Source organism: Erigeron canadensis, chromosome 2, assembly GCF_010389155.1.
Source record: "Erigeron canadensis isolate Cc75 chromosome 2, C_canadensis_v1, whole genome shotgun sequence".
Taxonomy (NCBI): Eukaryota; Viridiplantae; Streptophyta; class Magnoliopsida; order Asterales; family Asteraceae; genus Erigeron; species Erigeron canadensis.
Window position 1 is genome coordinate 42,698,227 of NC_057762.1, and position 26,935 is coordinate 42,725,161.

A 26,935-nucleotide genomic window follows, 5' to 3' on the forward strand; every position below is an offset into this window, starting at 1 on the left:
AATATTTTTTTCATCAAACAAAAAGAAGAAGAAAATACTCGTAAAAGAAAAGAATAAGTTTTGGAACACGCTTTCATAAACTCTTCCAACACGCACCATTCACAAAGCTTTTAAGTTATAAAAAATTGTTAGGAGATCATAATCGAAAACTTTTAATTTAGAAAGCTGATGAAGGGAAGGAATTATTGGAAGAGATCGAGTGAGTGAATGAGTGTTCACGTGGCTCCTGCTTTTGTCAGCCAACTTTCCCTCCTCCCCAAAAACCCGCACACACGGACCATTGCAATTGTCCCTTCCCCAATCTCTTCACTTTCCTTATTTAATTGTTTCCTTAATTAATACGAGTATATAAATCCTTTACTAATTAATCACCCCCACATAAACGTTTTTGCTCCTTCAATAGACGCGTTTATTTTATTAGAGTTTTGAACAAATTAACAATTGTCATGAGAAGTGAGTTCTTCTTAGAGTAAACTATTATACTAACAAACGCATTTATTGGATTTTTTTACAAGAAAAAAATTGTTACAAAAGTAAACTATTGTTTATTTTTTAGACTTAATAAGCAAAAACAACTGTATTAATTTAATCTAGATAATAATATTTTATATCCATTTAGCCATTTAATCCACTTAGTCCGTAATGGTTGAAAAACAAACAGGACTATTCTATTTTGCTTGGGTCGATTAGTTTTATGGAATTCGAGTCTAGTGTCACATACGCTAAAACCAAGCAATAAGTCTTGTTTAACGAAAAATGATACGACTCTAACAAAAATTACACAAAATATGTGAATGCTTAAACTAAGTAAATGGAAAGTTGAGGTAATTCGTTTCCACTCCACATAGTAGTATACAAAGAAAGTTAAACATTGTCTAGAGCTAGCTAGTACTTGAAAAAAGGTTAGCTGGGTCTTAAAGACATATATTCAAGATTTTACTGTTGTTCTAAACCTTTTAGTATAAAACTTAGCCATACATAAGTACGTAACGAATATACAAAAACACAATATAAGGTGTAAAACATGAAGGCGTTGGACGTATAATCATGTCTAAACGGTCGCACCCAATCCAAAGTGATTATAACTTATTAACGAAGGTTATATATGTGATTTATACTTAGAAGCGGTGGATCGAGTACTAAAAGGCTGTCATTTTCGAATAGAAAGGGAAAAGAAAAGGAAAGGGATGTAAAAGACAAAAGGAGAAGAAGGCGGAAATAAGGGAGGTAGGGAAGGGGGGCAAACCAAGAGTTTTATACACCAAGACCCCGTAACGTGATTCTACCAAAAAAAAAGAAAAGCAAAGGGGGACATATGTCCCGTCCTTCTCCATATATCCATAAAATTTAACCCTATCTCGATACAAATATCCCCACAATGTACAAAAATTAATCTAGAAAAAACCCCACAAGTGGAATTTGGATTTACACCACAACTTTGTAGTATTCAATTTGTTACTTGTATTATATATTTCTTTCCCCAATGACAATCTCTGATTTGTCCAAGATTGATAGTTGCATACTTTTGAAGTTAAAAATAAAAAATAAAAATGATATACTCCTTTTTTTCCTTTTTAACACCTGATTTATAGTTGATCATTTTCAGCATAGTGCAATTGCCACATGACTTAATATTTTCGTAAAAACTTTTTCGAGTAAGAATCTCTAGGTAAATCTTGAGATGATCAAGGAGGTTTGAAAATGATTAGGATAACTACATACATCTGCATATATATATTTTTATATGAATGGAGAAAACATTATCCATTTATACCACATTTATACTTTGATTTTGTTCTTTATTTAGAACCACACACAATCGCATCACAAAATGAATCCTGAAAAATAAATAATCAGTCACTCTCGTTCTCAATCTATAAAAAAGAAAAAAAAAACAATTTAAAGAACATAAGAATAAAGTTATCCTATTTAATTTGAATAAAAGTATAAAAGGTATTTCACATAAAACTAACGTTTTATCACTTTTGTCTTTTTTTGTAATAACACCTTTGTTTTACTTGCACTCCTGGATTCTAAAACCAACATCACACAACACAACTCACACACACCCACACACACAAAAAAAAACCAATATATACATACACACCCAACTCTGTATCTATATTGTGGCCGTCGTTTCTTCACCGGTAACCATCCATTTCCTTTTTTCCTTCAATACCCAGATCCCATTTCTGATTTTATTCCAGACCCACAAAAATCCAACCAATCAAAACCCCTGAAAAATGGGAGGTGTGACGTCATCAATGGCGGCCAAGCTAGCATTTTTTCCACCAAGCCCACCATATTACAAAGTAATAACAGAGAAATCAAGTGGGTTGATGCTGTTAGACAGATTCCCACACAGGGAAAACGTCGACGTTTTGAAGATTAATACAAGGCGTGGGAATAAAATAGTTGCAGTGTATGTTAGGTATCCAATGGCTACAAGAACTATACTTTATTCACATGGAAATGCAGCTGATATTGGTCAGATGTATGACCTTTTTATTGATTTGAGTATTCATCTCAAAGTTAATCTCATGGGGTTAGTAATCAGTCTCCAATGATTTTCTATTTTTTTTTTCTTATAACTTTTTATGCCCTAATTTGTGTATTCTTTTTATAAAATTATCATTTTTTCTTGTTTTTGTGTGAATTGTTTGTGTTAGACTGTGTAAATGAAGGAATTGGGTGATGGGTAATTGATGGTTTGATTTTGGGTTAAATTCCTGTACAAAAGGTTTGATCTTTTTGTAAAAAAAAAAAGATTTTGCTAAAAAAAATTTACATGAGAAATAATCATTTTCTCCTAAAAATAAGGATCAGCAACCATGTAGAATTATCTTAGTAGTGTTAACCATAGCTGTAAGGGCAATAGTTAGCAAACTCCATATAAAAGATGTATGTGGGAATGAATTCATTTACAGGAAATTGATGATGTATTTTTAGGGTTGAAAAGTATGCATCTTTTAGGAGTTTTTTAAGAAATTAGAACATAAGTGTCGCTAAATCGTTTCAAGTTAGGGGGTGTTTAGGATTGCATTTCCGGGGAGATGGTGTTTACAAATTGCATATGATCAGAAATAGTGCTAAGTAAATTGTTTCATAAATATTGTGTTTTTTGCGTTTGCTTAGAGAGAATGCAGTTTTGAAGAAGCATATATATATTTTTTATAAACGTCTGTGTTGCATACGCTTCCAAAAAAACACTCCTATGGTAACACTGGAAAGTGGAGACTTTGCTTTTCAGTTTATAGTGGTTATTAAATCTTAATTACCACATAAAAAATTGATCTTTTGGTAGGGAAATCGATGACAAATTTTAAGGTTTGAATCTAAACATTTTGGAGTTTATCAAAATTTAGAACATTAGTCTTGCAAAATTTGTTAACTTGTAATTCACATATTACTAAGTATAGATTTTGAATTTAAATTCATGAACTCGATCATCACTATTAGCATTGGTTAAGTAGGGCGAAACTTTGAAACACATAGGTGTATTTTAAAGTTCGATTGCTGTTGTGTTTATGCAGGTATGATTACTCTGGATATGGGCGGTCGACAGGAAAGGTTCGAATTCTGTATAGATATTGAAATTGTATTTACTAAGAATGAATCTAAAATGTTATATGTATGCCATGTTTTCTCCCTTTTTGCAGCCAAGTGAGCACAACACCTATGCAGATATTGAGGCTGCATACAAGTATTTGGAAGAGAATTACAATACAAAGCAAGAAGATATCATTCTTTATGGTCAATCTGTGGGCAGTGGTCCCACTGTGAATCTTGCTGCCCGCTTACCTCGATTAAGAGCTGTTGTTTTGCATAGTCCTATATTATCGGGCCTGCGAGTCATGTACCCTGTTAAGCACACATATTGGTTTGACATATATAAGGTATCAACTCATTGCATTATTCTCATAGATTGTTTTTATAGTTGTTTTTTTTGAACTTATGATTCTTGATTTGATAATCTGCAGAATATTGATAAAATTCAATTCGTAAAATGCCCTGTCCTTGTCATCCATGTAAGCAGCATTCTTCTAATCCATTTTTTTTACGCACAACACTTTCTTATCACTGCTGTTTTCCTTCTTATAACAATCATATTGTGGATTAGTTGGTTTGATCTTCCCAAGCATTGTTGGCTTAAACGCACCATTATGCGACTCACCTAAATGGGACCACATTCAAGTCATAACCTTTTCTCACACCTTAGATTTGGAATTCACAAGTTTAAAATGTAAAGAATAATAGGCCCATTATATGTTTATCTGTAAAAAAAGATTAAGATCGAGTTTTTGGGCAAAAAAGGTTTTGAAAGGTAAAATGATGCTTGAGAAAATCGAATGTTCAATTCAAGACCTAAATAGAAAACCTCTAAGAGGTCAAGAAGTCAAAATCAATACTTTAGCTGAAAGAAGTTCAAATTCAACTAAAAGGCTTGAAGTTTGCCCAGGAATCCTCATATTGTTATTTATCACGAAATTTTGTAGTTTGTTTTTATCATATTAACTGTGAGGAGAATTAAATGACCTTAACTAAAGCAAGGATAGAAAATGCGGATATAGGCTAACAATGAAACGTGGACAAAGTTTTCTCATATGAAAATTTCTTCAAATTATGTAGACTTTTGGCAAACATCTTATTTTGACTGGACTTTCAATTGTTGTAAAACTTGCAGGGAACTTCTGATGAGGTAGTAGATTGTTCTCATGGGAAACAACTCTGGGAACTATGTGAAGAAAAATATGAACCACTATGGATCAAAGGCGGAAAACACTGTAACCTTGAACTATTTCCAGAATACATCAAACACCTGAAAAAATTCATCTCCAACATTGAAAAGCCACCTTCGTCACGCAGAAGCAACAATTCAAGGAAAAGCGTGGACCAATCCAGCATGACATCCCATCATTTCCACCACCACCATTCCAGCAGGAGGAAGAGCACAGATTGCTTTGAAGCTCCAAGGAAAAGCACGGCTAGGAAAGAGAACTTGGACTTTATTAGTGAGCTACATGAGTTCAAGTTTGATCAGATTGATGACAAAATCGGAGAGAAATTTGAAAAAATGAGAATACCATATGAGCATATGGAGAGGTCTAGGAGGAGTGTGGAGTACATTGAAAAACCCCGAACTAGTACTGACACAAAACCTGAATGGCCCCGTATGAGTGTGGATTGTATTGATAGAATTCATAACTAGCTATATAGAAATTGTAAAATTACGGAAAGTGTAGAGGGAAAGGAGGGGGGCGGTGTTGGGGTTTAATTTGTGTTTTTTTTTGTTTGTTATTGTGGAAAGTTGTTCTTAGTCGAGGTTCAAAATGTTGTATTAGTTCAAGTTGGATGTTGATGAATTGAGATGTTAATCTGCTTTGTGGAGATCTCTGTAAATATGAATGCGTAACAAACTGAACTCACGTTTACCTATGTATATGATATGACAGTTTATTATCTATCTTAACTTTACATTTTAACAATATTGCAGACAGTATGGCGATAACTGCATTGTTGTATGACCCTGAGCCCAACCAAAACTTGCATCACATACATAGAGGTTTTTTGAGCCACTGGTTGCAATTAGACATCTGTAATCAAAGATTAAAAACCTCGTCTAAACAGCAATGGTTATTTGGGCCTTCTAGATGGCTAATTCCAGCTGTCACATTGCGAGTTCAGCGTATGAGCGCGCCATCAAAGTGTGGGATCTGACAAAGGTTTCTGCATTAATTCTTATATTAACCAAGTAACTGCAATGCTAATTCTTGCAGTGCAGCTGGGCAGACCATTTTTTCAAGTCATGTGATTGTGATGAACACATCAGTTTGTGGGATATACAGTACTGGAAGCTACCGAGTCATGCTATTAAGTCTATTTATCTGTATAGAAATGGGAATATGCTATTAACAAGCGGGAGACTATTTGCATAAATTTGTTTAATATGAGGACTCCTGAAGTTGGTGGGGTGCTACAAGCCTACAAGCGAGAAAGTTGCATCTAACTGAGCACACAGATGGCGTATTAGCGCAGACGATAGGTACATTGCTGCTGGATCTCTTAATGGGTATGTATGACAGTACATGTCTGGTCTATATCTAAATGTAATATAGTTAGCACTCGTAAGGAACACACGGCTTCAGTACTACGTTGTTCTTGGAGTGGCCTTGGAATCCTCTAGCCACTTCGAGCAGGAACCCATCTGTACATGGAATCATTGACAAAATGGATCTCCTCATTGACCCATATTGGAGGTTAGTCCTATGTTAAATAAACGCGCGCACACACATGTGTGTGTGTGTGTGTTGAACATGCCTAATATAACTATATTTGAACAACCTTATCTAACAATCCTTGCCTAAAAAGATCTAATTATTAAATTATCAAACTGTTCAAATGGTAATATACTAATATTCGCTTTGAAAACGCACATCTAAATACAGTCTTAAGCTTTGAAAAAATTTACGTTTTTGCTTTTGATAAGGTCTTGTATATATATTATACCAAAATGCAACTCTTTTCTGAACATAGTAACCAGTAATTAATTTGGGTTTTATTTGTTACTCGGTGAATGATTGTTGATGGAGATTGAAAAGTGAAAAGTAAGCACTTTTTTCTCCTTTGGCTAGCAAACCATCATGAGAACCCTCCTCAAGAACACTGCCGTTGTCAATCACAACTATTTTCTTTGATCTTTGTATAGTAGACAACCGATGAGCTATAATCACACATGTCCTACCAACCATGGTCTTCTCCAAAGCATCTTGGACAATAGTCTCTGATCTGACATCTAGTGCACTCGTTGCCTCATCCAGTAGTAAAATGGATGGATTTTTCAGGATTGCTCTTGCAATAGCAATTCTTTGCTTCTGCCCCCCTGATAATTGTGTACCTCTTTTTCCACAAACTGTGTCATATCCATCTTTCAAGGAACTGTCACAAAATCAAATCATTTGATCATCTTTACAGTTTGTATGGATACAGCATAAGATACTAACCTTGAAGTTGCAAGATTGGAAGAACGGGTAATGGGTCAAAAGGGGTAACTTTCTGATACATATCAGGAAGTGAGAAGAGGTGAATTTACAGCAGAAGCAAAATAAGGAAGTCAGGGGGGGTTAAGTGTCACTTTTTATTAATTTGCTGTGTATTCTCCAAGTTAGGGTTGTGTCCTATTTCAATAAGGCTTGTAGCCACAGTGTTTAGTGATTGGAGATTATTTAGGTTCTATGAACTAGGAGTTGCTGGACTAAAACCACTTGTGGAGCTTGCTGAGGCTCCAACTCAGTATTTAACTTCTTTCTATCCAATAACTCTGGTCTGTACCACATCACTTTCGTACTGGCTAAAATGGGCAGGTTTAAGTTGATCTAAAACACTAACAAATATCAAACATTTAATTAACGTGTCAAATCTTTTTTCCAAATATAGTGTTTCTACAATAACATGATTTTTTTGACCAAGTTATATTAAGAGGCTTTATGCATTTAAAATATACTTCAGGTGAGTTCCTACCTGTATTTCATGTTGACCCATTTGACCTGTTTCTGTGAATGTCATTTTTATCTAACTCATTAAAGATACAACATAACTCAAGTCGACCGATTCATTAGTAAATGAGGCGAAGTTACCCACCTCTAGTATTTACCAAAAGATAGAGGGCATAATAGAAGATACCTTATAAATTCATGGATATTGGCAAGGCTTGCTGCTTGAATTATCTCAGCTTCTGTTGCATTCTCTTTCCCGTAGGCAATATTTTCTTTTACAGTTCCTGAAAATAGACTAGGCTCCTGGCCAACCCATGCAATAGAGGACCGTAACGCTTTAATGTTGTAGCATTTGATATCAACACCGTCCACTTCCACAGATCCCATTGTCGGATCATAAAATCTCTGAATCATTCCAATAATTGTTGATTTTCCGGATCCACTTACTCCAACAAGAGCTGCAACTTCTCCAGCTTCGATCTTCAAACTCAAACCTTTAAGAACCATCTTTGTTGGTCTTGTCAGGTAAGTAAACTGCACCTCTTTTAGTTCTATCTGCCCGTTTATCATTTTCGGAGTGAGAACATTATGCTGTAATGGGTCGGTTTTCATCTTACCATCTCTATTTAAAACTGTAAAGATCGACTTTAAGGCATTTGCTCCTACAGATATATCTCCTGTCATGCTTCCTGCCTCAGCTATTAATATCCCTGCTGTTACCACAATAAAGTAAGTCTGAAATAGCCTTTGGTATGTGATGTCACCATGGTACAAAAGCTTCCCTCCATACCAGTAAAGTATGGCTATGTTACCATTCGTTAGGAATTGTCGAGTAAATAAAGCTATTCCTGCATATAATGGTTGCTTCTTGCTCTCTTTGTTTGGACCGCTTTGTGAATCTTCAAATAATTTCATAACCTGGCCTTGAGAGTCATATGCGGTGATGATTCTTTGATTACTAACAGACTCACTTGCTATTCCACAGCTCTTGTTTCGTGCAATCAAAACTTTCTTGGACATGTTTCTTGTCATTACTACTTTCAAGTAGAAACTACCGATGATGAATAGTTGCAAAGTCAAAGCTAAACTAGCTAGTCTCCAAGACAATATCATCCCCCAAATGGTCGCTAAAATAGAGGCTGAAATAGACTGGGCAAAAAACGCCAATCTATCAGCTACAAGATTCCTAACCATTAGTGTCTCAGTAGATAGTCTTGAACATAGGGCCCCGGTGTTGTTGTCTTCTTGATCAAACCATTCGATCTCAAAGGTCATAATCTTTTCAAAGATTGCTGATCTGATCTTCTTTGTCAAGTTTTCTCCCATTATTCCAAAATAGTAATGCTGAGTCACACTGGAAATTATGGCAGAGATAGAAATGGTCAAGAAGGCGAAGCATAATGATCTTGTTTGAGATCTGATTTCGCCATGATCGGTGAGAAAAAATATGGACAGCATTACTGCTTGAAAGCATGCAACCAATGGTTGCACTGAACCACTAAGAAGAGCACCAATAGCTCCCATTAGAGTCGACTTCCATTCAGGTGCAGTCATCCGCATTAGGTTCCACCATGATGGCTTGCAGGATTCTTCCTCCGAGTGTCGGTAAGTCACTTCTTCGAAATGGGATTTGGCGAGTTTCTGCCCCTCTAGGGTTTCATCTTCTGCTACTGGAGTTTCCATGATTTTAGCTTTGATATCTTCAGATGATGGTGAACTTTGACCATTTTTAACCCTTGTCTTCTGTACCTGCACCATGATCGAGTATGGACCACTAACTTTTTGAATAAGTTCTTTATGTGAACCAGACTCTATCACTTCTCCTGATTTTATAACAATAATCAAATCTGCATGACGGACTATCGATAACAAATGTGCAATGACTATTGTTGTTCTTCCTACTGAGGCCCGCGTCAAAGCTTCCTGGACTGCTTTCTCAGAATGCGAGTCTAAGGAACTAGTGGCTTCATCCAGGAGAAGAATTTTTGGCTCTCTAAGCAATGCCCTTGCGATGGAAATTCGTTGCTTCTGCCCTCCTGACATTTGTGTTCCTAATTCTCCCACCTGAATATACAACCTATGACTTTTTTAATTTGCTGCTAATTATAAAAATCATGTGGTAGTAGAATAAATGTAGTAGCGATGTAACGTATTTTCAAAAAATTTGAAAGGGTGATCTTTTTCAAGTATTAGCATATAGTGATATAACGTATTTTTAGATAGCATATGAGCCAATACCAGCATATTTAAGCTATGCTTACCAATGTGTTATACCCGTTTGGTAGTTGTGTGATAAAGTTGTGGGCATTGGACTTTTTAGCTGCTTCTACAACTTCATCAATTGTAGCATCTTCTTTACCGAATAGGATGTTCTCTCTGATAGTTGTTGCAAATAGTATAGGCTCTTGGCTTACTAAACCCATCTGACTTCTTAACCACTTTACCTGGAGTGACTTTATGTTAACTCCATCCAGTAATATCTCCCCTTTAATTGGATCATAGAATCTTTCCAGCAGATTGACTATTGTTGACTTACCGGAGCCACTTTGGCCAACTAATCCTACGGTCTGACCAGTCTCTATCTTGAGGTTGACATTTTTTAGAACCAGGCTTTCTGGTCTTGATGGGTAAGCAAAGTCAACGTCTTTGAACTCCAGCTCACCTTTAACCATGGATAATGTTGTGCCTTGTTCGTCTGTTGAATCTATGATCGGCACCCTGTTAATAATCTCGTTAACAAAGGCTGCTGAAATCTTGGCTTCCGCAAAATGCTTGATATTCATTAAAGAAGCTCCAAGACCGCTGTAATGATTAGTGAAACTGATGTTTAGTATCTATCTGTTTTGTGTAGGTATTCGACACATTTACTTGTGAATAGGTTGATTCAGAGTTATCTTTCATTTTTAATGGGTAAAATAATAAAGTAACTTAAAATGAAACAAGTCACAAGTGTAATTAAAAGTCATGAAAGTTAATTCTTAATACACATGATATTTTAAATGAAGTTATCTGAAAAGATAGCTTATTATTGAAATAATATGAGATTTTCCATATATTTGATCCATCGAGTTTTGTTTTTAGTAATAAATAAACTGTTTGAAAAAAAGTATCTCAGGTCAACCCAACCCTGTCCATTTCAACCCGTTTTGACATAGGACCCAATCCACCCATCTGGCCATCTTGCTACCTCCAGTTTCGCTTAGTAAAGAATATGAGCTATATACTTAATTACTTACAATCCTCCATAGACAATGCACAAACCAGCACTGAGAATATCTCCACCTTTGACTCCTTTATTAATGACTAAGATGCTCCCATACCAACTCATTAGTGCAAAAATAGAAAATATGACACCAAAGCTTCCGAAAACCATTCCTTTCAGTAAACCTTGTCTAATCCCGAGAGTTAGAGTTGATCCTAAAGCGTCTGAAAAACGCCTCACCATCTTTTCCTCTCCAACATATGAGTGAACTGTTTTAATTGAAGAAAATGCCTGCTCTGCTATCCCTCCAGCAACTGCATAAGCTTCATGTAGCTTATCTTCATTTTTTGCCAAGAGGTTTCCATAAACTGCCCCTGGAATAATAAGCAAAATAATAGCAGGCAATGCCACAATCGCTAATCTCCAACAGAGGTACACACCCGTTAATTCAGCTGTCACGGACATGCATAGATTTGCAATGAAGTCGGGAATCTGTTTTTATTTGTTAATATGAAATTTTATATTGATTTACAAAACAAGAAATATGTAGAAATTTGATACAAAGAAATTACAAGACCTTTTCAGCAAGGACTCCTTGTATGTTTATTGATATATCAGTTGATATATTTGTGACTACACGTGACGCTTCTAGACTTTTGTCAAAGTACCCGATTTCTTGTCGTAGAACGGATCTTAAATATTTAGTGCGTATCCGTGATGATTGTCTTTCTGCAGTGTGTCCCCAACAAAATCCTTCTGTTGAATGTCAATTCACAAGTTCAAATCATATGTTATTTGACCTCTTCAGCAATGGAACAATGGCGAAGAGGCTTAAACACGGGGAACATTAGCAACATTAATATAGATGAAAAAGTACCTATAAATGCACCTGAAGCCACAAAAAGAGCTATATAGATATACATGAGGGCATACTGCAAAAGGAACAAAGTTAATCAGATATAGGGACTTCTTTCTTTAGAAAGGCAGTTCACACAAAATCTACACATATATACAAGTTTCCACAATAGGACTAGAACCCATAACCTACTGGTTCATGGGTTACCTCAAATACCACAAGGACCGATAACCTTGGGTACAATTGCAACTTCGTAGCTGATGAACTAACCTGATTTATGGTATCAGAGTTCATAGAAGACATAGATGCATAGCCATTATACATACGAGTAAGGGCTAACATGATCAACGACATACTTAATCCATTCGCGATGCACCCTCCTGTCCCTATAGCCATCAAACTCATATCTATCCAGTCAGCATGTTCGGTTATAACACTTAATAATCCTGGTGGCACTCGTGCCTTCTCAGGTTTGCTTGCTGCTGAGGCGTTAGTTTTTTCCATCTAAACTATTGCTTTTATTTGTATTTCATGCGCATTAGGTTTTGTTCTATACATTCACCATCTTTATATAATCTTTTGCATATGCAAAATAATGCATTGTAGCATATTCTCACAGGTAGCAAACAAGTCATGTAGCTGTAGGATACTTCTGGCGTTGGCTGTTGTCTATGTTAGCTGCATTTATCCGAATTTGACATCAATTTGTATGCATATAACTGGGCTCATTTTTTTTATATGTACTCTTATATAAACTGCCTAAACTTGTAGCTTATTGGTTTGTCCTTTGAAGCCTGCCGGCACGCAAATAGATCCCGTAGACACTCTGAAGTGTTAAAAACAAAAGCTTTGTTCTTTTGTCGTTAATTTGATTACATTTTCATGGATCTTGGGGTCCATATCTGCAGATACTATCAAGGTCTATGCGGGATTCGTCAATGGCAGATGGCAAAAGTTTCACTCCAAATTAAATCCCTATAACTTCTATGTTTTAGTTTTTCTGGTTTGCTTTTTTTGTGGAAGGTATATATCTTAATATATGTTGAATTTTGAGGTATCTTTGATAATTTCTGAACTTAAATCATGCATGTTCCTGGATTTAAGAATCTTCATAGTTTTTGCATAATTTGTACTTTGTAGACTGTCTTTCCGTTCTCAACGTTAGAACTTATGTTAGAATCAATGGGAATTGTTCATACCCGACAACCTTCCATGATACTGTCAAATTATATTTACTAGGAAAATGTTACTAAAAGCAAAACAAGAAACAAGATATGAACCATGTAAGATATAAACGGGGTGAGCATTGTCTATATTAATTAAGGGTAAATTATCCATGCTGCAACTTCTATAATAAAAATACATTCTGTTTGCTCTTTCAACTTTTATAATGTACACCTTGAATCCTTCGCAGCAGCACCTATGCCAGATGTTGTTGTAGTACCTATGAATTCCCCATTAATTAGACACTTGGATGGTAGCTTAATCTAGCTAAAATGAGTCAAGAAGACATTATTTAAAAGAGTTATTTACGTGTCGAGATTAGTTGCTAAATGATACGATCAAGCAGATTTCAAGAAGGGTTAATTGTTTCGAATAGTCAATAATGCATAGTTGCATATAGTTGCTTATAAGATAGTCTTCAGAAAGTAAGAGATGGTTATAATACAACTATATCCACAGCTTTTAATTTTCTTCAAAAACTTAAATGTTCTCTTATATTTTACTTCTTTTCTCACCATCTATCAAGGAGACATGGACCATCACAAAACCACCCAGCTGCCACCATCACTCGATCAACACAGTCATTTCCTACATTTATGGGGTGGATTATTGATGGATTTCGAAATACCATTGGTTGCATCCTAAGAATTTGTATAATTTAATGTAAAACATAAGTTAGTATGTTGTTTTTAAAACATGTAACTAATTGCATTCCAGGAGTCATTCCATCCAACCAAATCAGAGTATTTGGGTAGATGAGGAAATATAAGAATATGAGTTGTTATGATATGATTAGGTTATTGATTAAGATTGATAATAAATCTAGCTAGTTGCTTCTGCTTCTCCAACAAGATTTACAAGTCTCAAAAGGAAAAACCTAAGCCACCCCTTTAACTAGCCCACTTTCACATTAGTGTTGTGTCCCTTCTCAATTGTTCTATTGAAAAAGGAAAAAAAAGAAACAAATTATTGCTATTATTTGTTATGGGTAATTATTGGAAGCAAGTGTCTATCATAGCTCCCCCACAATCACATATGAATGATGTATTAAGGTTCCGTTCGTTTAGAATTTATTGTCCATGAAAATATACATCCATAAAAAATAACTTCCAACCGTTATAAGGACCATTCTTATTGCTAAACCTTAAGTTAACCACCATGCACGATTAACCACTTTTGGTTTCAACTTGCAATTCCCCTTTGGTAAAACTGTAAGCATCCAAATACCTTTACAACTTGATATACACAACACACAAACTATTATTGGCTTATTGCATTTGATAAATCTTTATAAAGATTTTGCTAATTATTAGGCTATGGTTAACAAACGAGTTTACATAAAAAATAACTGCCCTTTAAAAAAGAAATATCTATGGTTATATACGATATCTATGAATAGCAAATTTTATCTTTAAAAGCATCACCCTTTTAAAGCAAAAATTGTATAAAATGAGAATTTCTGGTTTTACGCTAGTAAAGTATCCAACAACTTGTTTTTAACATTAAAGCAACCAAAAAAACACTAAATATAGTAAATCGAACAACAAAAAGAAAAGCGAACTATAAAATTAAAAACCAGTTGCATTTGTCTCCTTTCCTTCATTTGTATAGCCCCATAACGTGTATATCATGTATACATCACACCTTATTTTTCACACATACTCAACCATCATTTAATCGCTACTTGAATCGGTTTTTATCAACATAACTTTACCATTTTTGTACACTTTTTGGATAAAATTACAACATCACCACGTTATTGAACCTTAATGGTTGTTCATGCCCATAAGGAACCTTTTCATTTAACTCATATCAACTTGTCTTCATTTCAAGATCATTCTTGCATTCTTCCTTAACCAATTCTTAGATTTTTCCTCTATATATACCACCCTCCAAGTCCTCAACTTTCATCATCTTTACTCAAACCCCATTTGATAAAATAAAAGGCAAATATTTCGAGAAAATGGCGATAAGTAAGTTTCTATTGGTTTCTATTTCTTTAGCGTTGGTTATAGGTGTTGCATGGAGTTTTGATTTCCATGAAAAGGAGCTTGAAACGGAGGATAGTTTTTGGGAAATGTACGAGAGATGGAGAAGCCATCATAAAGTGGCTACAAACAACGACGAGAAGCAGAGACGATTCAACGTTTTTAAAGCCAATGCTTTACATGTTCATGAAACTAACAAGATGGATAAGCCGTATAAGTTGCAACTTAATAAGTTTGCTGACATGACTAACCATGAGTTCAGAAGCATTTACGCAGGTTCCAAAATCCATCATCATAGGATGCTGCAGGGTGATCGAATTGGTAATAAGACGTTTATGTATGCTGATGTCGATAGGGTCCCTACTTCGGTTGATTGGAGAAAGAAAGGGGCTGTCACTCCTGTCAAGGATCAAGGGCAGTGTGGTAAGTTTTGTACTAGTGTACAACGGAATATGTATTGGGTAGAACTTTCTATGGGTATTTTTAACTTTTCATATGTTTGTATTACAGGAAGTTGTTGGGCATTTTCAACAGTGGTTGCTGTTGAAGGGATAAATCAAATCAAAACCAAGGAGCTAGTATCGCTATCAGAGCAAGAACTTGTCGATTGTGACACGGCAGAAAACGCAGGGTGTAATGGAGGTCTAATGGACTTGGCCTTTGACTTCATCAAAAAGAGGGGAGGTCTAACTAAAGAGGATTACTATCCCTACACAGCTGCAGACGGTCGATGTGATGCTAAAAAGGTACATCCTTTTTAAGCGAAATAGATATGACAATAGGTGTGGGTTGGGTAACGGGTTAAAACAGGTACTTTCTGTGATGGTAAAAGCAGGTCACGCTGGGAGGACCCAAACACTTTCTGCCCAAAAGATATTTCTTTAATTATAGATAATTAGTATGTTAAATATGATTGCAATAATTATATCATCTCAACAGCTTGACTCCAAACTCTTACGTTTTAAGTTTTAACTTCCTCTTATCAGGAGAATGCCCCTGTGGTATCAATCGATGGACATGAGGACGTACCTAAAAATAACGAGGAAGCACTAAAGAAAGCAGTAGCCCACCAGCCTGTTTCTGTTGCCATTGATGCCGGAGGTTCTGATTTCCAGTTCTATAAAGAGGTAACCAACAATATTGTCCTGATAACTAAATGAGCATAATTCCATCACTATGCAAATGTAAAAAAATAGATATCCAGAACATATCTTAAAACTTGCAAGGACATATTTAACTGAAATGTAAAGATGGGGTTCTTTAACCACAAATTAGTATAACTTGAAAGAAGAAAATTTGGTTAAAGAATTAAAATGTAAATATGTTTTTCCTTCATTCAAATAGGGAGTTTATAAGGGAAAGTGCGGAACAGAACTGGATCATGGAGTGGCAGCCGTTGGATACGGTACAACTCTAGATGGAACTAAATACTGGATTGTAAAGAACTCATGGGGAGCTGAATGGGGAGAAAAAGGATACATCAGGATGGAGCGAGAAATATCTGATAAAAGAGGAATATGTGGCATAGCAATGGAGGCATCTTATCCCATCAAGAACAACGCTGAGAACCCCAAATCATCTCCTATGTCATCTCTCAGAGACGAACTCTAGATTACACAAAGACACACACTCGTGAACAAAGAAAGTCAGACAAACTTCTTATTAAGTTCGTGTAGTGCTAAGTTTTAATTTTTATTCATTAAACGTTAAAATTTTATTATCTTGATGTAAACATTACACTTTGATGGTGTACAATTATCTAATAAAGATTTCTGTTCTTCACAAGTTTAGATTGATAGCAATTCTTCAACATGATTATTAACTTGAAAGGCAAATACAGACAAACAACATTAGTCTGGTATTTATTGTATTATGGTTTAGGTAAATACGTACTTCGTCATCCGTAGCACCTTATTGGATGGTTGCATCCCTTTGCCGCACTCTGTTTAGAACCTCCACGTCCACCCTTTTCCAGGTATTGCTGGTGGTACTCTTCAGCTTTGTAGAATCTTTTGGCTGGGAGAATTTCCGTCACAATCTTAGCGCTAAAATCTTTCTGCTTTTCATCCAGCGATTCTTTTGCTAAACGAGCCTGTTCTTCAGAGTAATAGTAGATCCCTGATCGATACTGGGTACCCACATCACCTTTCTAGATAAAGAACATATTTCCAACAAAATTAGGCATAAACAAAATTAACACACATACACACACAAAAGTTCGCTTTTAATCAGAACGATTGCTTTGCTCAGTTGTTCTGTTATTCTTTCTCAGTAAAATTCTTATACTTAAGTGGTCACTTTAAAATTAGTGTCAATATACATTCGTATTATGGCTTGTAAAATGGTTCAAGTTCCTGTTGCTAATATATATATAAATTTTATAAGAAATGAGCACTTTCGGATAAGCAGGTTGGTGGTACTGAGCAGATAAATGAGCAATCTCAAACAATCTTTTCAAAATAAACATGTAGCGCCTTAAATAAGCATTATTATCTAAACTTTATAAGCAATTTTTAAAAAAAAAAATAAGAAATCGCAAACACCCCTAACAACACCTGGAAAATATATCTAAGCCAATATTAACACAAAAAAAAATACACAATAAATATTATACAGAAAAGAAAAATGAATACCTGGCGATTAAGGGTAGTAGGATCATGGCGATCCCAAAACAGAGAAAGCAAGTTGGTGTACGGGCAAACAGTCGGGTCAAACTCGACCCGAACAACTTCAGAGTGTTTGGTTGTTCCGGTGCATACCAAATTGTAATTCGGGTTATGAACATGACCTTGTGTGTAACCCACTTCGGTTTTCACCACACCCTCTACCCGCTGAAAAGCTAGCTCCACACCCCAAAAGCACCCGGCTCCGAACTGCGCTAACTGGTTTCCCGGGTTAGATGGAGAGTCCGTATCCGGATCAAGGGCCGGGTTGTTGGAAGACATATTTTTTCTGTGTGTGTGTGTGTGGTTGTGTGATAGGAAATAGAGGTGCGTGTGTTTGTAGAGCGATGACTTTGAAAATTTGTCAAAAGTCAACTCCCGAGGATAATTTTTTCATAGATAACCTTATAGTATCTTAACTTGCAATGTTTGGGTTGATTTTTGATGGAAATTGAAATGATCTGATATATATGGGTCGGGAATCATTTCTGTAGTTTCAGAATTGGCTACACTGTCATAAAAGACCACATTTTACTAGTATTTAGGGTATTTAGAATTTTTAACCAAGCAAACACAAATATTGGCTCTATCACTAAAATGTAAAACACTAAAATTAGAAAGAAAAAAAGATATATAAAGGTAAATAACAAGCAGACTTAATAGTAATGACTAACGACAGATTACAAACCTACAATGGAGGTAAGTCGTTGTGGAATACAAATAAGGACTAAATAATTGATACACTCAATTTAACTAAACAGATGCTATATTTTCACATATAAAAAAAGTTGTTAACTATAGCCCCAAGCTTAGGGGTGAGGTTGGGTCGGATTTAAAAGCGAAACCCGAACTGGTCCATTCGGTTTTGGTTTGGTTCGGTTTATTGGTTTTTGGGTACGGTTTGGGTCCGTTTTCGGTTTTTGTTTCATTTAAACAAAATTTCTTCCCTTAAAACTTTTAGCTTAAAAAAGGGTATGTGTTTGGATGGAAACATTGACGAAACAATTAGTAGTGAGAAGGGTGTCATTAACATGAGTGGATGGTAACATATGAGATGAATGCATAATTATGATATATGAGTTTTTTAAATTTGTATGTTAATTTGTCCAAGCCGTTTAACCAGTGAATGATATGGCATCTTCCATTCTAGTTATTAGTTTGGAAATGGTGTATATGACTTGGTTCAAATAACTTAACTTGCTAAAAAGCAGACTTTTTTTAGTTTCTTGGTTCATATGGTCTCTATAATTAAAAAAATCAATAGCTTGAGCCTTGTAAAAATGTTCCTTTTTTATATGGTTATCTTATGATTAATTGGCTAATATAAGTGTTAATTCAATGTGCTTGTAACCAAGAGTAATAGATAAATAAATATTCAATGATATAAATATAAATAAAAAATATTTGGTTCAGTTTAGTTTTTGGTCGATTTTATTTGTGAATAAAGACTTTGACATATAAAATATATATTTATTCAAATACAATACCACAAAAAAAAAAAAAAAAGTTTTTAGTATATTATTTAAAACCTAGAAACGATTATGTTTTCTTATTGATGATGTGTCACTATATATATTTGTTAAAATCTTTGACATATGAAATAGATATTTATTCAAAGGCAATACCACAAAAAAATAATAATTTTGATATACTATTTGAAAACCCAAAATTAAAATTTTTTTTGTCAAAAATCAAGAAGTAACCCGTAATTTTAAACTTGAAAGAAATTCAATGTGGTAAAATCTGAATATTGTTACAAAAAAAAGAATTAACGTTTTCAATATAATTATTTGAAAACCCGAAAGGAAAAACATATTGAAAAAACCAGGAAGTAACTCGTATTAAAAACCTGAGCGCGATTTAGCAAAATCTGAATAATGATGCGGGTATAGCATGGACGAATAGTAATTCGCCACGCAGACGAGTTACTATTCACATCCTATTGATTTAGTATAGTGTATAATATTGAGACAAACGTGACACACACATATATACATACATATATATATATATGACATTTATTTTTATATTTTGATGTTGTTTTGTATACTTTACATTTGTAAAAATACGAAACAAATTAATTGTCCATCTTTCTCTTAAATCAGGTTAGATGTGAACATTGTGGATCTAAGACGAAGGTGGACTTTCCGGTAAAGGAGGGTATTAACCATGTCCGTTACGGGTTCCCGATAAGATTTCGTAATATATATGTATGGAAAATGACTAATCCTCCTAACAAAATAGCCTAAAAATCCTTCTAACATTCTAAGAAAGTGACATGTTATCAACTAATTATCTTTCCTAATTTTTCCCCCTGATTTTTCAACATGTCATCATCCAATAGTTAGGAAGATTTTTAAGTTATTTTGTTAGAAAAATTAATCATTTCCCTATATATATATATATACACACCATTGAAACGATAATATCAATTATATTATAGTTTTTAAAAGATTACAGTATTGTAAAAACACAGATAAATAATAAAAATATAAAATTTGAAAAATAAAATAATTTGGGTTGATTTTGCCGGCACAAATACCATTAATTGTACTGTTTTCATATATTGCAGTGTTCGGGCTATAGTAAAGACTATAAATACAAGGAGATCCGCATCATCCAGACGGCCTCAGATTTGTAGTAAAAGGCAACCAATTTCAAGTCATGAGTCACAAGGTAGCGGTTGAAAATATGTGGTGGAAGAGAGAGGTCAATAACAATGACTCCACAAGTACTATTAGATTCCAGACTAATCGTCAAGGCGACCTAGAGATGCCAAATGAGGTTGCGGATGAACTCTTTGGGATTGACGGAATGGAGGAAAACCCTCATCTTCGTCCTTGGGTGGAAGGGGCCCGCATCATTTTCAACAGAGATGTTTTATTTAAGTATGTTTCTTCTGCATAGCTATGGTGTGGTTAAGTGTGTTGACTTTTAGGCTGCATTTTTGAGTTTTTATTTTGAGGGATAAGAAAGGAAGAGCAAGGAAAACTTTTATTTTTGTATTCTTGAGTTTTCTTTTAAAGGAATATGAAATGAAGGAAAGGAAAAGTTAAGCCTTTTTTATCCCAAAACTTTCCATTAAAAAATGACATGATTTGGAAGAAAATATTAAGAGGGACATAATTGTAAAGCTATAAAGAAAATATTAAGTAACTTATTCTTTTTATTTTCTTTTCCATTCAACTAAAGAATGTGTTTTTTGGTATATAATTTTTTTTTTCTTTCTTCCTCTATCTAATATTTTCTTTCCCTTTCTTTTAAATAAAACTTGAGAATGCAATGATAAGATTTATACAAGAACTTGTGTTTTAATTGTGTCGTGTTTTCATGTGTTACCAAATTAACTAAGGAACCTATGTCATGATATCTGGATTTGTAATGGTATGGTTTCCATATATGCATGCTTTGTGTTTATGTAGGTTAAAGTAGATGCTATTAAGATATATTTTCTTTGGGTATTATTATCAAAAGCTTGGTTGTTGTATCTGTATATACTCGTATATGCTAAAGAAAAAAAGTTATATTGTAACTTCTTTTGGGACAAATAATATATGAAGTGTTAAGATTTCGTTCAATTGACTATTAATAACGTAAATTCAAAAAAAAAAATTCCAACTCTTCTTCTAATGATTTGAGGGAGATGAGAGACTTTTTGTGCAGGTTGAATTAAAGTGTTAGACTAAAAGTTTATCAAGAAACCCAAAGATCAATATCATGATCCAGGTCTCATTAAAAGTATGTTTTCCTTGTCCTAGGAGACATAATGTTCGTTTAAGAAATCCTAAAGATCAATATTATGATACAAATCTCACTTGAAGTATGTTTTCTTTGTTCCGGGAGATATAATGGATGTTGTTTGTTGTAACATAAGTTGGGTAATAAGGTCACTTTATATCATAATAATGAACATAAAATAGAGTATACTTAGATACTAACATAACATTGCAAAAGTAAAGAGATAAGAGATAACATGCTTAGTACTCACAAAGAGCTATAGGCTCACTTTACCATCTAATTTTAACTAGGTCAATACTTGGTCAACAACCAGGTTAAAAACAATAAATATACTTAAAAGGTAGACAAAAGATCATGTCTTCTTCTTCTCACTTCAATTAACCTTATCTTACAAAAGATCCCATAGCATAATACTGTCCTACATGTGAATTAGTTGTCAAAAATCATTGGTACATAAAGACAACAAAGAGAGATGTGATCATCAAAATCCCTTATCATGTGATTCCATTTCCTCTATCATCGTTCTTGTCATGGACGGATTAGATGGTGGACGAAGTGGCCGACCGACCGAGACCCGATTTTTATGGGGGTCTGATTTTTATTTTTATTTTAAATGTTATATATATATATATATATATATATATATATATTAACTGTTATGTATTTATATATATAATTAACTAAGTCTATTGTAAAATCTAACAATAATCTAAAGTTATAGCATATAATTTAACCCGCATACAAAAGCTACTTACATACTTTTGTGGATAAAAAAAAGTTTATTCAGTACATTATCTCTGAACTGGGCAATGAAGCCGCCGTGACATTGTCATTTGATTGTCTACTACTTTTTTTTTGACAACGTAAGTAGTCATTTTTCTCATTTATTGTAAACAATACATTTATATATTTAGAGGAATGAGAAATATGTAGTTGTCGTGTACCTAAGCTTATGTATACAACTCACACATTTATTTCTTTAATTCATAAAAACATAAAGCCCTATCATTTATTCATTATACAAAAAATATTTAAAAAATTAGTATGTGGCGTGTTTTATACATAAGTTTAAGTACATGACAATCACATATTCACTTTTATCATATATAAATTAAGAAAAAAAAATAGCATAGCAGTTTATTGGTTATCGTTTTTTTAAAGAATTTTTAAATTATTTTGAACATATTGAAATTTTAATTATGTTTTAGATTTAGATTTTACTTATTTAAGCATAAACTTAGATTGTTAATTTTAAAATTTAGATTTAATTATTAAATTATTAATCGTTCCACAGATTAATTTTGATTGTTAGTTTATTCAATATAATTTGTTATACTTAGATTATGAGTCATTTTTCTTGTTCGGACTAGGTCCATAAATCCTCAGAGACGGCACTGGTTCTTGTTAATGGTTTTCTTTCCTTCAAACTACCATGAACCACGCTAAATTATGAGACATCTTGATATGTGCTCAACTGGAAACATACCCATCAACACCGGCTATCATTCCACTCTTGGTAAAGACCTAACTTCTCCAAGTGCGGTAGAAGATTGGCCCAGGAGAAGATTGCTCTTAAATCATCATGACTTACTGAATAAATCTTCACCTCTTACAGTATGTCCCAAATTTGGAGGACCCGAAAGCACCCAAAAAACACCATGTCTAAGAACTATATCTATCTCCATCATGAATTTGCCATCTACACACATCAAAGTCAAGAAAGAAATTTAGAGTCTTCTTCAATGATCTTGTCTTCAATTAACAAACTATTTACACCAAAATATTCTACACTGAAATGGCATAATGGGTTGGTAAGGTGGGTAAATATAAAAGACTCTACGCACTCATTGTTTGTATGTAAATACACCAGAATATTCTACACTGAGGTTTGTCACCGAACGCATATGAGAATGATATAGATTTGATGAGCTGTGATCCAAGAGATGATGGTGATTGGATACAGTGCAGGCGTAGCTCTTAGCTCTAAGGGATCTTAGAGATGGTTTTTAGTTTTTCGCATGGTTCCCATTCTTGTTTTGGTTTCATTTGATCACTTTCATTATATTAAATATATATATATATATATACTACATAACTATTATGATTATTATAATAAGTTGTTTATAATAAATATATATAACTTTTTAAATGAAATTTTTTTTTTCAAATTTAATTAACTACACTATTAATGTACCACACATTTACATACCCAAATAAAGAAGTTTTTTATAACATTTATTTATTTATTTTATTAAAAATAAAAACAACTCAAGTTATTTATTCTCATAATGAAGAAATTTATCTCAAAATTAATGCTTCGATAACCAATGACTTTCAAGTTTCAAAGAATAAACTTATGACAATGAAGGTAATATTTGTATGTATTTTTTATTTATTTATTTTATTTTTTTAAAAAAATTATAAATATATCATTTAAGTTTTAAATAAATACATTGTATCAAAATTAGAATGGGGGTAGCTTACCCCGCTGCCCCCATAGTAGCTCCGTCCTTGTACCTACTGTCAACGACCAGTTAATCACAGACCAAATGATGAGTATAACATATAGTGTATTATTTATGCTATGACAAAAACATTATATTTTATATACTTTTTACAAGACTTTTTTACTTTTATGATACGTTTCTGTAATGTGCGTTTATCATTATGTATCGATCGTCGGTCTTATATATGTCACAGATTTTAAGCATCGTTGCATTTACCGGGGCAACTCCCGGGGTATAAAACTAGTTGTTATATATGGAAATTACGCCTATTTATGAGTAAGGCTTAGTGGATAAATATTAGAAAATGAGATTTGATATTCTTACTATAAAATTTGATATATTCATCGCACATTTATAATTATTAAAATATATTGTAAAATTCAGTAAAACATATTTGTGATAAATAAATCAAAAATTATGATATGGTTATTATTGTCAATGTGTTGAGTCCAGAAAGATAGTAGCTAAAGAATTAAGCCGAATAGTTTTAAAAATTGTATGTAACATAATTTGCAGTATTAGAACCTTATATCTATTCATTGGGTAAAATACCAATAGCAATTAAGTTATTCATTTAATCATCGATCCATCCATTTTTGAGTATATCATCAACTATATTATTTTTAAAAAGGGTTGGTTATTCTTGTGAAAAATGTATTGGATATAAGCAACCGTCAAAAGTACAAAATGTCCAATGACTATTCGAGAAAATGTATTCAAAGTCAACTTTGTTGTGTGAGGATATAAGAATGTTCTTTCCTTAAAACCAGGTTGATTGTGATGCTAATTAACCTTGTTAACACTTTAAAACCTGGTACTAATTAAACTATTGATCGAGATTAACTCAAATATACTTTAATTTAACAAATAATTATTGGAGTCTTTATTCAAAAGCTAACACATTTCCCTACACATTGAATTTACGTTGCTTCTCAGTTCTCACAAACATTCCAACTATCAATATCTTGCTTGGGTTAATACACAATCAAAATTTTGAAAAGTCTAAAACACATTGTTGTACAAATATATAATTGTCTTTAATTATATCATTTAGATCACAACGCCTCCATCTTTGGCTCCTCCCCACCCGTCCTCTATATGTGACGAGTCCATACTTTTAGCTGGATGTACCTTTATATTTTAGTTATTAGTATTTAAATAGAGTAATTAAATTACATCAACAAAACTATTATAAAATTAGGAAAATATGAATTAGTCCATTCACAATGAAGCTATCAAGATAAGAAATGAAACACTAAAATAACACTAAATGCATAAAAAAGGTAAAGGGCGGGTGAGAATTCCCTCAAGTTAGAATTAATTAAGTTAAGGGGTAAAGTTAAAAGATTAATGGTCGTTGAATTAAAATCAATGATCAAGATTCAATTATCATTTCGAGATCATCCAACTTTACCGTAACTTAAGGGATCTCAACTCGTAAAGAGCAGTCAACCTAGGTGAATGCAAGTATGCAACACTATTTGGTGTAAACCGGAAGTGTTTTCACTCCCTATTAATAAAATAATATTTATTTCGTAAACGTTATATTATTAGCTAATAATTACTCCCTTCATCCCATTTTTAAAAATGTGTCCTATTTTGACTTTCAAAGTCTTTTTTTAAAAAAAAAAATTTGACCGAAATTATCTTTTGTTGTGTTATACAATACTTGATAAAAATATATGAATAGATTGAATTTTTGATGTATTAATTTTTTAATGATATAAGTTTCATCAACTATTATTAAATACATACAAAGATATTCACGGTCAAAGTTGATGGAAAAAGACTTCAAAAGTCAAACTAGGACATTTAAAATGAGACGGAGGGGAGTAATTAACTTTTTTTTCGGATAAGTCAAATATCGTTTATTTTTACTCCTAAACTAGACGAATATTTGGTATTTATATTTAACGTTTTTACAAGTGCTTGTACTAACGTCAAAATACAAATAAATTGTACTAATGTCAAAATACAAATAAGTTAACTATTAATTTCCCTACCTTTTATACGAAACTAAAAAGTATATGTAAACAATAGTTTTGTGGTAATAATTTGAAAAAGATACAGTAATAAAAAAAAAAAACAAGAGAATAGAACATATACACAAATGTTTTGTTTCCTTGACCGAATAAGAATCACACAACTATATCTAGGGATGGCAAAAATACCCGTACTCGATGGGGAACCCGATACTTGCACCTGATTTAACCGGAGATGGGGACGGGTATGGGGATGTAAATCTAATCCCCGATGAAATTGGGGACGGGGATGGAAAACCGAAAATCCCCGATCCTCATACCCGAACTCGAAAATACTATATATATATATACTTATTAGAATCACGAATCACTTTAAATCTTTATCTATATTCCAAAATCAATTTTAAGTTTAGAGCTTTTATTTAATACTTTTTATGTGTTATACTCTATTAATCATTTAGTTAACATATACATTAGTTTATACATAGAAAGAAAATGTCAAAATACACATTCTTCTACGTATTTTTTATCAAGATAAATTCATGTTCATCCAAAAAAAATATCCCCGATCTCGACGGGGATCCCCGATACCCGATGGGGACGGGTATGAGGATGTAATTTAATTCCCCAACGGGTATGGGGACGAGGATGGGAATACAAGTAAAAATCGGGTACGGGGATGGGGATTGACAATCCCCGCCCCACTGTCATCCCTAACTGTATCTATCCCTAAAATTAACAAACAGAATTCCTAATAGCATGTTACGATTAATGGCCTCCTTAATTGTTGGTGTTAGGTTGCTGGCTCGTCTTCCATCCATTTTCTATCGGACAACAATAGAGACGAGGCTAACATTACCTTTTTGGCCACCAACTGTAATTCCATCATATCTAGCTAATTAAGCTACTTCATTCCTTCAATTCGTGTTCTTCTTTCATTCACACTTGTCTTGAAATAAATCGCGGTCTACATGAATCTATGAACAATCCAACCAAATACGATAGCAACAAAAGGTCAAATCAACCATTTACTGTATTTGTTCTTGTCCTTTTTGGAGAAAGTTAATTAAAGATCAGTAGTACCCATTTTATTAGTTCAAAAATTACATCAAAATAACCTTTTCAACCATTTCTCACACCAATATATACGTTATACGTACATCATGTGGCCAAATAGATCGAAGCCATTGAGATCGATCAAGTGTCATAATTGTGTGTGCAAACACGAATGTTTATTACACAGAAATCACAAACCCGGCCAAATGTCTGATAATAACTTATT

General features: G+C 33.6%; 4 protein-coding genes across 4 annotated transcripts; 2 read left to right on the top strand and 2 right to left on the bottom strand.

The window, feature by feature from the left end:
* The first annotated feature begins 2,036 nt into the window (after positions 1 to 2,036).
* LOC122589447 (alpha/beta hydrolase domain-containing protein 17C-like) lies at positions 2,037 to 5,400 on the top strand. Its single transcript, XM_043761740.1, has 5 exons — positions 2,037 to 2,545; positions 3,534 to 3,570; positions 3,660 to 3,896; positions 3,981 to 4,028; positions 4,685 to 5,400. Exons 1-5 carry the CDS (start codon positions 2,244 to 2,246, stop codon positions 5,207 to 5,209), a joined length of 1,149 nt encoding a protein of 382 aa, XP_043617675.1. The 5' UTR covers positions 2,037 to 2,243; the 3' UTR covers positions 5,210 to 5,400.
* Positions 5,401 to 6,346: 946 nt separating this feature from the next.
* On the bottom strand, positions 6,347 to 11,621 carry LOC122589577 (putative multidrug resistance protein). The gene is made up of 6 exons (XM_043761881.1): positions 11,573 to 11,621; positions 11,273 to 11,451; positions 10,730 to 11,187; positions 9,755 to 10,295; positions 7,681 to 9,557; positions 6,347 to 6,936 (listed from the first exon to the last, which is right to left on the bottom strand). The coding sequence occupies exons 1-6, from the start codon at positions 11,616 to 11,618 to the stop codon at positions 6,564 to 6,566; spliced, it is 3,474 nt and encodes a 1,157-aa protein (XP_043617816.1). The 5' UTR covers positions 11,619 to 11,621; the 3' UTR covers positions 6,347 to 6,563.
* A 3,058-nt stretch (positions 11,622 to 14,679) lies between these two features.
* On the top strand, positions 14,680 to 16,548 carry LOC122586487 (vignain-like). Its single transcript, XM_043758471.1, has 4 exons — positions 14,680 to 15,186; positions 15,274 to 15,509; positions 15,750 to 15,890; positions 16,108 to 16,548. Exons 1-4 carry the CDS (start codon positions 14,739 to 14,741, stop codon positions 16,372 to 16,374), a joined length of 1,092 nt encoding a protein of 363 aa, XP_043614406.1. The 5' UTR covers positions 14,680 to 14,738; the 3' UTR covers positions 16,375 to 16,548.
* On the bottom strand, positions 16,437 to 17,752 carry LOC122586488 (peptide methionine sulfoxide reductase-like). Its single transcript, XM_043758472.1, has 2 exons — positions 17,397 to 17,752; positions 16,437 to 16,912 (listed from the first exon to the last, which is right to left on the bottom strand). Exons 1-2 carry the CDS (start codon positions 17,706 to 17,708, stop codon positions 16,661 to 16,663), a joined length of 564 nt encoding a protein of 187 aa, XP_043614407.1. The 5' UTR covers positions 17,709 to 17,752; the 3' UTR covers positions 16,437 to 16,660.
* Positions 17,753 to 26,935: the final 9,183 nt, after the last annotated feature.